General features: G+C 33.9%; 1 protein-coding gene across 10 annotated transcripts in view; it reads right to left on the bottom strand.

The window, feature by feature from the left end:
* Ccdc152 (coiled-coil domain containing 152) overlaps positions 1-12,586 on the bottom strand; it is a 48,905-nt gene extending 36,319 nt beyond the window's left edge. For 4 of the 10 annotated variants that reach the window (XM_076857439.2, XM_076857444.2, XM_076857446.1 and 1 more), the window contains exons 1-4: positions 12,527-12,579; positions 10,533-10,651; positions 10,344-10,437; positions 8,172-8,277 (exon numbers count right to left, since the gene is read on the bottom strand). In XM_076857439.2, the coding sequence (XP_076713554.1) occupies positions 8,172-8,277; positions 10,344-10,430 (193 nt within the window). In that variant the 5' untranslated portion in view covers positions 10,431-10,437; positions 10,533-10,651; positions 12,527-12,579. Of the gene's footprint in view, positions 1-8,171; positions 8,278-9,891; positions 9,918-10,343; positions 10,438-10,532; positions 10,652-12,526 lie in introns of those variants that run through there. The other 6 variants (XM_076857441.2, XM_076857442.2, XM_076857449.2 and 3 more) reach the window with 6 other exon arrangements.
* Between the last annotated feature and the right edge of the window lie 423 nt (positions 12,587-13,009).

Raw genomic sequence — 13,009 nt, 5'->3', positions numbered from 1 at the left:
AATTTCAGAATATTATGTTATTTCTTATATAATTTAATAATCATTACTAATTTAATAATCATTTTGTGCTCAAATTTAGGCTCTATCATTAATTAGCAATTTGGGTGGAACTATTACGTGCAATTAAAACATTAGTATATTTCAATTCCATTGATTTCATTTCTGACTTTAATTATTTCCTGTCTTCTGCTTTGGGTGTTGATTTGTTGTTCTTTTTCTAGGGTTGTGAGATGTAATATTAGATCATTTATTCATTGATTTCCTATTATTTTAATAAATGAACTCAAAGCAATGAACTTTCCTCTTCTCACTACCTTCATAGTGTCTCAGAGATTTTTATATGTTGTATCAGAGTTCTCATTTACCTCTAAGTAATTTTTATTTCATTCTTGAATTCTTCTGCTATCCATTTGTCATTCAATAGCATATTATTTAGTCTCCAGGTATTGAAGTAGCTTCTACTTTTTATTTTATCATTGATTTCTACTTTCATTCCATTATGATCTGATAGAATGCAGGGTAGTATCTCTATTTTTTTGTATTTGCTAAGAGTAATTCATCACATCAATGACTTAAAGACAAGAATCATATGATCATCTCACTTGAAGCAAAAAAAAAAAAATTTGAAAACAAATAACCCAATCAATAAATGGGCCAAGGAACTGAACAAACATTTCTCAGAAGATATACAATCAATCAACAAATATATGAAAAAATGTTCAACATCTCTAGCAATCAGAGAAATGCAAATCAAAACTACTCTAAAATTTCATCCCACTCCAGTCAGAATGGCAGTTATTAAGAACACAAACAATAATAAGTGTTGGTGAGGATGTGGGGGAAAAGGTACACTCATACATTGCTGGTGGGACTGCAAATTGGTGCAGCAAATCTGGAAAGAAGTATGAAGAATCCTTGCCAAACTGGGGATGGAACCACCATTTGACCCAGCTATCCTTCTCCTCAATCTACACCCAAAGGACTTAAAAACAGCATATTGTAGGGTCACAGCCACATCAATGTTTATAGTAGCACAAGTCACAATACCTAAACTGTGGAACCAACTTAGATGCCCTTCAGTAGATGAATGAATAAAGAAAATGTGGTATATATACACAATGGAATATTACTCAGCAATAAAAGAATAAAATCATGGCATTTGCAAGTAAATGGGTTAAGTTAGAGAATACAATGCTAAGTGAAGTTAGCCAATTCCCAAAAACCAATGCTGAATGTTTTCTCTGATTTAAGGATTCTGATTCATAATGGGGTGGGGGGGCATGGGAAGATTAGATGAACTCTAGATAGGGCAAAGGGTAGGGAAGGGAATTGAGGGGGCATGGGGATAGGAAAGACGGTGGAATGAGATGGACATCATTACCCTAAGTACATGTATGAAGACACGAATGGTGTGAATATACTTTGTGTACACCCAGAGAGATGAAAAATTGTGTTCTATATATGTAATATGAGTTGAAATGCATTCCGCTGTCATACATAACAAATTTAAATTTAAAAAAGCATTTGACAAAATATAGCACCTGTTCATGTTCAAAACACTAGAAAAACTATGGATAGTAGGAACACACCTCAACACTGTAAAAGTTATCTATGCTAAACCCAAGGCCAACATCATTTTAAATGCAGAAAAATTGAAAGCATTCCCTCTAAAAACTGGAACAAGACAGGGATGCCCTCTATCACCACTTCTATTCAACATAGTCCTGGAAACTCAGCCAGAATAATTAGACAAATGAAAGAAATTATGGGGATACAAACAAGAAAAGACAAACTCAAACTATCACTATTTGCAGACAACATCTTATATATTTAGAAGATCCAAATGATTCCACCAGAAAACTTCTAGAACTCATAAATGAATTCAGCAAAGTAGCAGGATTTAAAGTCAACACCCATAAATCAAACATGTTCCTGTACATTAGTAATGAATCCACTGAAAGAGAAATGAGGAAAACTACCCCATTCATAATAGCCTCAAAAAAAAGAAGAATACTTGGGAATCAAAAGAAGTAAAAGACTTTGTCAATGAAAAGTACAGAACACTAAAAGAAAAAAAAAATTGAAAAAGCTTAGAATATGGAAAGATCATGGTCATTCTTCCTCCCCAAGAGCACAGGTAGAATTAATGTTGTCAAAATGACCATGCTAGCAAAATCATTATACAGATTTAATGCAATTCCTATTAAAATCCCAATGACATTCTTCATAAAAATAAAAAAAAGCAATCATGAAATTCATTTGGAAAAATAAGAGACCCAGAGTAGCCAAAGCAATCCTTAGTGAAAAATGTGAAGCAGGAGGCATCACAATATAGATATTAATACTAAAAAGCCATAGTAAAAAAAAAAAGGAATGGTATTGGCACCAAAACAGACATGAAGACCATTAGTACAGAATAGAAGATACAGAGACAAACCCATTTAAATACAGTTATCTCATCCTAGACAAAGGCACCAAAAACATTCACTGGAGAAAAGAACTGGAAATCCATATGTAACAAAATGAATTAAACCCCCATCTCTCACCCTTCTCAAAACTCAACTCAAAGTGGATCAAAGACTTAGGCACTAAAAGAGAGATCCTGCACCTATTAGAAGAAAAAAAATAGGCCCATATATCTTCACATGTCGGCTTAGGAACTGACTTCCTTAACAAGACTCCTAAAGCGCAAGAAGTAAAATCAAGAATTAACACATACAATGGATTCAAGCTAAAAAGCTTCTTCTCTGGGCTGGGGATGTGGCTCAAACAGTAACGGCATGCGTGGGGCACTGGGTTCAATCCGATCCTCAACACCACATAAAAATAAAATAAAGATATTGTGTCCACCAAAAATTGAAAAATAAATATTTAAAATAAATAAATAAATAAATAAATAAATAAATAAAGATTCTTCTCAGCAAAGGAAACAATCAATAATGTGAAAAGAGAGTCTACAGAATGGGAGAAAATCTTTACCATCTGCACCTCAGACAAAACCTCAACCTCCAGGATATATAAAGAACTCAAAATACTTAACAACAAAACAAATAACCCCATCAATAAATGGGCTAAAGAACTGAACAGACACTTCACAGAAGAAGAAATACAATTGATCAACAAATGTATAAAAAAATGTTTAATATCTCTAGCAATTTCATCGCACTGTGGTCAGAATGGCAATTTTCAAGAATACAAGCTGGGGCTGGGATTGTGGCTCAGCGGTAGAGTGCTCGCCTAGCAAGGGTGGGACCAGGGTTCGATCCTCAGCCATCTACATCAAAAAAAAAAAAAAAAAAAAAAAAAAAAAAAAAAAAAATATATATATATATATATATATATATATATATATATATATAAAGAATACAAGCAACTATATAACTGTTGGCAAAGAGGTGGGGGGGAAAGTTACATTCATATATTGCTAGTGGGACTGCAAAATGGTGCAACCACTCTGGAAAGCAATATGGAGAGTCCTCACAAAACTTTAAATGAAACTAGCAGTTCACCCAGTTAATCCACTCCTTGTTTTATACCCAAAGGACTTAAAATCAGCACCCTACAGTGACACCGCCACATCAATGTTTATTGAAGCTCAATTCACAATAGCTAAACTATGGAACCAACATAGATGCCCTTCAACAGATTAATGGATAAAAATAAATGTGGTATACATACACAATGGAATATTACTCAGCCTTAAAGAAGAAAGAAATTATGGCATTTGTCAGTAAATGGATGGAGAATATCATGCTAAGCAAAACAAGCCAATCCCAAAAAACCAAAGGCCAAATGTACTATGATATACAGATGATAATTCACAATAAGTGGGGAAGCTAAAGAAAAACAGAAGTACTTTGGATTAGGCAGAGGGGAGTAAAGGGAGGGGAGGAGGTATGGAGGTAGAAAGGGTAGTAGAATGAATCAAGTATTATTATCCTGTGTACATATATGATTACACAACTGATATGATTCTACATCATCTACAATCAGAAGAACACCCATAGCACAAGAGTTAATAACAAGAATCAACAAATCGGACTTACTTAAACTAAAAAGTTTTTTCTCAGCAAGAGAAACAATAAGAGAGGTAAACAGGGAGCCTACATCATGGGAACAAATTTTTACTCCTCACACTTCAGATAGAGCCCTAATATCCAGAGTATACAAAGAACTCAAAAAATTAAACAATAAGAAAACAAATAACCCAATCAACAAATGGGCCAAAGACCTGAACAGACACTTCTCAGAGGAGGACATACAATCAATCAACAAGTACATGAAAAAATGCTCACCATCTCTAGCAGTCAGAGAAATGCAAATCAAAACCACCCCTGAACAGACACTTCTCAGAGGAGGACATACAATCAATCAACAAGTACATGAAAAAACGCTCACCATCTCTAGCAGTCAGAAAAATGCAAATCAAAACCACCCTAAGATACCATCTCACTCCAGTAAGATTGGCAGCCATTATGAAGTCAAACAACAACAAGTGCTGGAGAGGATGTGGGGAAAAGGGTACTCTTGTACATTGCTGGTGGGACTGCAAATTGGTGCGGCCAATATGGAAAGCAGTATGGAGATTCCTGGGAAAGCTGGGAATGGAACCACCATTTGACTCAGCTATTGTCCTTCTTGGACTATTCCCTGAAAACCTTAAAAGAGCGTACTACAGGGATACTGCCACATCGATGTTCATAGCAGCACAATTCACAATAGCTAGACTGTGGAACCAACCCCGATGCCCCTCAATAGATGAATGGATTAAAAAAATGTGGCATTTATACACAATGGAGTACTACACAGCACTAAAAAATGACAAAATCATGGAATTTTCAGGGAAATGGATGGCATTAGAGCAGATTATGCTAAGTGCAGCTAGCCAATCCCTAAAAAACAAATGCCAAATGTCTTCTTTGATATAATGAGAGCAACTAAGAACAGAGCAGGGAGGAAGAGCAGGAGGAAAAGATTAACATTAAACAGAGTCATGAGGTGGGAGGGAAAGGGAGAGAAAAGGGAAATTGCTTGGAAATGGAAGGAGACCCTCATTGTTATACAAAATTACATATAAGAGGTTGTGAGGGGAATGGGAAAAAAATAAGGAGAGAAATGAATTACAGTAGATGTGGTAGAGAGAGAAGATGGGAGGGGAGGGGAGGGGGGATAGTAGAGGATAGGAAAGGTAGCAGAATACAACAGTTACTATTATGGCATTATGTAAAAATGTGAATATGTAACCGATGTGATTCTGCAATCTTTGTAATGTTATGAATAACCAATAAAAAAAAATAAAAAAAATTTTAAAAAGTTATACTCCATTTATATATAATGTGTCAGAATGCATTTTACTGTCATGTATAACTAATTAGAATAAAAAATAAAAATAAAAAATTACTATAATTTGGAAAAGTTTCCTAAATGCCCATGTGTTAGAGGCTTGGTTTCCAGTCCATGGTGCTATTGGTAGGTGGCGGAAACTTCAAGATGTAGGGCCTATTGGCAAGCAGTTAGGCCATTATTGGCATGCTCTTGATTTGAGGCAGCTTTTTCTCACTTTTTCTTTTCCTCACCTTTACACCTTGCCCTGAGTGAATGTGCACATGCCATTATGATGTGCTACAGCAGGCCCAAAGTATTGGGATCAATTGATCATGAACTGAAACCTCCAAAATTGCAAACCAAAACAAAACCTTTTTCTTTTTAAGTTAATTTATCTCAGGTATTTGTTATAGTAATGAAAAGCTGACTAACACAAACATATAAAGCATTTTCTATAGTATCTAGTCCTCTATGTTAATTTTATTACCATCTTGATCACTCTTACCATGTGATCCAACAATTGCACTCCTTGGTATTTACCCAAATCAGTTGAAACTATGTCTACACAAAAAACCTGTATAAGGCTGTTTTAATTCAAATCTAAAATTTGGATTAAACCAAGGTGACTTTTAATAAGTGAGTAGACAAATAAATTGTGATACTTCCATACAATAATACAATAAAATAATTTGTTATTAAGATACACACACATATACACAAACACACCACCACACAAATTACCCCTTAGAGAAACCTTAAATGCATATTGCTAAGTAAAATAAGTGAATTTGAAAATGCTATATAGTATGACATTCCAGAAAAGGTCAAACTATGGAAATAGTAAAAAGATCAGTGATTATAGAATCTTGGGATGGTAAATTGGAGGACGAGTAAGTAGAGCAGTGAAACTTTTCTGTGTGATACTGTAATGGACGATACATGTCATGCATTTGTCAAAACCCACAGAATATACAACATAGATTGAACAATAATATAAACTATGGACTTTAGTTAATAATTGTGTATCAATATTGCCCCATGAATCGCAACAAATGTACCACACAAATCCAATATGTTGATATAGGGAAATTGAAGGGCGTGATAGGACATATGGAAATTCTGTATCTTCACCCTTTTCTGTAAATCTAAACTATGCCTGAAAATGTCTACTAATTAAAAATTAAAACTAACAAATATTTTGTCTTATCATTTCTACTTGTTGTGTCACACATTTAGAAAGGCCTCTCCATTATAAAAACTTAAAAATTTTCTATTTATTTTTGTGATTTCACCTTTTTGAACTTTAATTAACTCTATTTTTTAGGACAGTTTTAGGTGTACAGAAAAATTGGAAAGATATTAAAGAGAACTGCCATATATTCTATATCTAATTATCTCTATTATTAACACCTTAATTGGTATGGTAAATTTCTTACAATTAATGAACCAATGTTGATGCATTATTAACTAAAATCCATACTTTATTTGGATTTCCTTAGTTTTTATTCAATGTCCTTTTTCTGTTCTCAGATCCCATTCACTATACCATATTACATTTGTTTGTCAAATCTTCTTAGGTTTCTCTTGATTTTGACTGTTCTATTTCCTTGTTTCTGAGGACCTCAATAATTTTGCCAAGTATTGGCAGGTATTCTGTAATGTCCTTTAAATGGGAATTTATGTGATGTTTATCTCATGATTAGACTGGGGTTATGGTTTAAAATCATGCTAATCTTATCTGTATCATTCCAATTTTAGTACAGGTGCTGCAAAAGTGAGCAGAGATTATGGGTTATGAGCAGGAAGACCATAAAAATAAAGTGTCATTTTTATCATATCATATATTATATCGTATCAAGATCAACATGACATCCCTTTTAATGTTGACTATGATCATGTGGCTGAGGTAGTAGTTGTCAGTTTTCTCCACTGTGTAGTTACTTTCCCTATATTACCATCCTTTTCATGCTATATTCTTCACTATAATAAAGGAAATCACTTTACTCAGACCACACTTAATGTGTTTAGAGTCGTGATCTGTTCTGTTTGAGAACAGATTATCTATGTAAGTTATATGGAATTCTGCTAAAAAGGAGATTTGGCTCTTCCTCAATTATTTATTTAAATCATTTACTTATATCAGTATGGACTTGTGAAATTTTTTATACTTTGAGTATAGTTCAACATTACTTTATTAATTTTGTTGTTCAAATTATCCCAGCTTTGGCCACTGAGAGCTCTTTCATTTGGTTTCTGTGTCCCTTTTGACACACTACCATCATTGTGGATTTATTTTTTCTTTTCAAGAACTTTAAAAATTTTTGACATTACAGATGCTTCAGGTTTATTTGTTTACTTTCTGCGCCAGTTCTAGAATCAGCCAGTTCTTTTTATAGAGAATGGTATATTAAATACAAAATCTGAGCACTAGTTGTTCTCATTGCTAATACGGTATTGTTGCTTCCAGGTCCTCTTAGTTGACATACAAAGAAAATATATGTGTCCTGCTTATTTTCAACACTACAACTATTGATCCATTGTATGTTTATTTAGATGTAATTGTGAAGTAGAAATTCAACTGTATTCTTCCTGTGTTGAGACTTCTATTTGTCATTCTTAAATGCCTAGCCACATATTATTTAACTTCTTCTTCACTTTATGCTTCTATAGTGGTAAAGTAGGATAATAATACTAGTCCTATCCTTCTTTCAGAGCTAAACAAAGAATAAAATTTGATGAAAGTCTGAAAAGTTCAATATGATTTTAAAATACTTTACAAATATATGTATAATATTAAAAACACTGTTGCACTCTCATTAATATTTCTTTAGGGAGCAAAAACCTACCTTCTTTCATTGAGACTTCTTTTGTTTGCATTACTTTTAATAAAGAGTTAGTCTTTTCCAACTGAATATCCAGGATTTTGTTCTTTCCACTGGTTTCTATCATTTTCTGTAGAAGAAATAGAGTAAACATTATTATCAAGTCAATGCAGCTGTTCTATTCTTTTACTAAAGATATGAAGACTAATGAGAATATAAATCACTACCTAAAAGTCTAATAGTTAAAGATGAAACATAATTTTAAAGAAACAAATGTCCTAGTTTATATTTAATTTAAAAAGTAATCTGATAATATATTAAACCACACTAACAATTATAAATGAAAAATAAAAGTATGGCCTAACTTGAACTCCTTTCGGCAACTCTTCAACCCTCATTTCCATAGTTAATGAATGCTAGCCAGGCATATACAAGCCTGTAGTCCCAACTATGTAGGAGGCTAAGGCAAGAAGATCTCTTGAGCACAGGCGTTTGTGGCCAACCTGGGCAACACAGTGAAATCTTGTCTCAAAAAAAAAAAAAAAAAAAAAAATCCGAAATCAACAAACAAACAAAAACTGTTCCTTTTATATGCTTCCAAAGTATTTTTTGACTATATACAACTACAGAAAATGATCATCTGTATTCTGTTCTGCACCTTGACTATTCTACTTAGCACTATTATCTGGGACATGGTGCCATGTATAGATCTACCTCATTCTTTTTACCAGCTGCACTGGGTTTCATTTTTTAATTTTTTTTTTACTTTTTAATTATATATAACAATAGAAAGCATTTTGACATAATTATAAAAGCAAGGACTATATCTTGTTTTGATGCAGTCCTCAATACCTCCTTTTCCCCTCCCCCACACCACTGCTCTCTTTACTGATCTTTCTGCCATTTAGCTATAATTTTTTTTTATTAATTTCTTGTGAATGTACATGATGATGAGATTCACTGTGGTAAACTCATATATGTTCACAGGTATTTTTGAATATATTATAATTTATTTACCTAGTCTCCTATGAGGAAAATTTGTTATTTCTACTTTTTTTGCTATTATAGTAGATAAATATTCTTAAACCTACTGCTTCGGTATTTTTATGAACAGTATAAAAAGCCTCCACAAATTCTTTAAATAGCTTCAAATATCAATTTATGACTAGTCATATGTTATCTATACTCTACCCACTTCCTTAATATTACCACTTCTGATTTTATCTCAAAGCAATTGACATGAATTCATTTGTATTACCATCTATATGTATCTCTAAGAGACATGACTTTCAAAATATGTTCATAATACCACTATCACATCAAAAATGTACAACTATTTCTTATCAAAAATATTTAAGAATATGAGATACTTCTAAATTAATCTCCAACCTCTCCCCAAAAAAAAACCTTTCACTAAATCTCTTCTCTCCAACACTGCTTTCTATTTCTCTTTTCTCTTTTGCTAATTATACAGTTAAGAAAACTTAAGCTTATTGTTTGAAAAAAGATCATATTGCCTCAAAAATCTAAGGCCATGAAAATTCTTTAAATATGGCAATCTGTATGAATAAAAATAGACATAAAAAATAAGAAAAGGAGAGAAAATAGGGGAAGGTCTTCCCTCCCATTCTTGCTTTACAAATTCACTCCTCAAATCTTTAGTTTATTCACCTACATTTTTTTTCAACAGTTTTCATATATCTCCCTCTGTCAGAGAAGGAAAACAATACATTGTTTGGCTTACCATTTGTCCAAAGTTGGAGAGAAGGACTTCAAGTAGGTTTGGTTTTAGGTAAAAGAGAAGCAAGAGAGAACAGAGACAAATGGTAAAGAACTAAAAGAAAGTACTTATAATGGTAGGAGACTGAAATTTAATTCTCATTAAATCTATTTCCGAGTTTAGACATTAGTTTGGACACTTAGATGTGTATTTTACCTTTAACTTTGGCAAAAGTACACGAATTATTTGTTCCCTTGCCCTGGAAAGTTTTTGATATATTAGTATAAATGAGTCAAGACTAGATATATTTTAAATACAAATCTTAAAAATTAGAGAGAAAGGGCTTGGCAAAATATATTTTCATTATCTGTATCTTGCTCATTTTTTGGAACATTTTTTTCTTTCAAATTTCTCCCATTGATAAAATCTGTTCCATTTTCCCTCATACACCATAGCCATTGGCTATATTTACATACCTTTTCTATTTGTGAGAAGTCATTTATAAGTTTGTCAAGATTCACACTGCCAATCTTTTTCATACATCCTTCACTGCTTTGATCCATGCCTGAACTAGTGAAGAGCAGAGAGTGTTAAGAAAAATCTAAAGCATCATGATAGTAGTCATAACTCAAACACTAAAGTTTCTTTATTTATAGAATACTTACTTGAGCTGCCTTCCACTCTGAGTATTTTGTTATACCCAGCATCAACAATAGGGTCATATGCATTAAGTTTTCTCCACTTATTATCATTTTCTCCCCAGGTGTAATTTGTCTAAAAAAATCTAAAATTAGTGCAATGATAAGAATATAAATAGATGTTATTTGTCCTTATTATAAAAAAAACCCCAAATAATCGCACTAACACTCATCTCCTTTGCCATCAGTATGTCTGAACTTAAAATCAAAGGCATGACTTTTAAGTGTGAGTATTCTCAATTTAAGATGCCACACCACAAATATTTTCTGGTAGTCTGTTTATACTTCATATTTTGCTTGGTATATAAAGCATATATGGAAATTGAAGTGCTCAAAACAATCTCTCTGTATTTCAATGTTTTGGTAATTTTATATAAGATTAACCTTTGGGAACAACCAACTAACTACTGAGTGAATGGTAAGAGTTCTAGCTTTAGTCCTACAGAACTAATCATGAGAAATTTTTCAGAATTCCAGAGGTAAAGTCATTCAGTCCAGATAGAGAAACTGATTTTTTGCAAAGTAGCCAGTATTTATATTTGGCAGTGGAAGAAGGTATCTAGAAGGAATCAAGATTAATACAGTATGAAACTGTATACACCTGTCTTTAAATGTCTTTAGACTTTTCTCCAGAGAAAAATGATGGGGAAAGTACAACATTTGAAATTCAGGGAGTCTAGAGTGAGGAAGGAGAGTGTGTGGACTAGACTAAAGGAAAGGGTAAGTAAAACTCCTGAAATAATTACTCAAAATAATTTGGGGGGGGGCATAATATTATTTAAAAACAAATATACCAAAATCAGATATTGTGTGACAATATTTTCATCAAAATTCCACTTCATCCTTCTTTTTTGTATTAATTTACATTACAACTCTTTAATAGTTTTGAAATCTGAATTTTAGCTGTGCATTTTCAGTTTATTGAATTATTACCTGCAGTATCACCAGCGAGTAAAACTGTGTATGAAATTCTTTAATAGCTAAAACTCGATCCTTATGGCAAAAAAATAATTGTAATAGCCTTCCATGATCTAAAATTCTTCTGACAACAACATTAAAAACTCATCACAATTTGATATTGTTGTTAATTTTTAATACAACTATAGGGTAATCTGAAGTAGTTAATGCAAAATTCCTCCATATTTTTTAGTCCCTAATATTTTAAATTTTGTTTAAAAAAATGGTTTTTACCAGAGTTTTGGCTAAGAAACTGGCTTCTGAACTAATGCATTTTACTTTGAACTTGATGTTCTATAATTCCGTTACCCTAGTAATACTCATGAAATATTTTTTCTCATTAAATCGTCACTAAAGGTCGGGGTTCGCTGCAAAAAGGACAATAAACAAACCAACAAACAAAAAGCCCCAAACAAAATCAACAACAAAATATTCCATTTGCTATTATTGCATGCTATTCCTTTTGTCACATTGGCAAGCAAACTAGCTCACTTCTACGTGTCTTTACTGTCCCCCCCCCCCGCCCACCTCAATTTTCCAGGTCCAGATCTTTTCAAAGAATATGGTTTTGCTCTGTAAAATCAGGTGACAACTTAGAGAGTTAGTACTTGTTAAATTCCTTCGTGGGCAGCAGAGACTGATTTTTGATCTTCAAGGACCAGCTTCAAATGGTTCCCACAGGCAAGTGACAATCCCATTCCCCTTCTGGCTCATTTCTGCTGGCTGGAGTCCAGGGGCTCCCTGTCTCCGGGACCCGCTCGGTGGGCCCTGGCCGCTCCTGGCTGGCGTCAGCAGCACAGGCTCCCCTCCCCTCGCCTCCTCTTCCTTTTTGGCCTCCCTTCACTCTCATTCCTGAAGCCTGGGGCCCCTTAGCCACAGGGGTCGGGATCAAGGACCTCGGGAGCCTTATACAGATGCAGGACAATGTAAGAAGGTGTGAAGAAAAGAATCTTCTTGGGAAAAAGCGGAATTTCCAGCCACTTACTGAGTTTGGAACTACTCACCCTCCCTGCAGGCTCCTCAAAGTCCGCAGGCTCCTCAAAGAACGCCTTCTCCCGTTCCTAGTCCGTCCCTGACTCAGGCCCCCTCCCTTGGAAACAGGTTCCGGAAACAATGGGCCCGCCCTTCTCCTGGCCCCCTCTGTGCCCTATTCTGGCGTTCCCACCACCAGCCGTCTTTACCAACCTGGTCTTAGCTCTCCTACTGCTTCTTAGGTATTTTCATGTGGTTTCTAGAACATGGATCCAAACTCGGTGAATGCCAGATTAATAACTGCTTCCCCAACCAAAGAATAAATCATACCTGTTTTGATTTTTGAGTTAACATCATTGAATAAATAATGATCTGTATTTATTTTTGTGTTTTATACAGTAGGCTTTTAAAGTATCAAAGTCAGTCAATAGATATGGTTTCTAACCTAGAGTCTTGTCTTTGTGGTTGAGTGATTAAGGACATGGGTTCTTATTCATATACAAGCGCAAACTCTT

The sequence above is a fragment of the Callospermophilus lateralis genome, chromosome 5, assembly GCF_048772815.1.
Source record: "Callospermophilus lateralis isolate mCalLat2 chromosome 5, mCalLat2.hap1, whole genome shotgun sequence".
NCBI lineage: Eukaryota > Metazoa > Chordata > Mammalia > Rodentia > Sciuridae > Callospermophilus > Callospermophilus lateralis.
The sequence above is the reverse complement of the archived record's forward strand: the minus strand, read 5'-3'. Positions and strand labels throughout refer to the sequence as shown.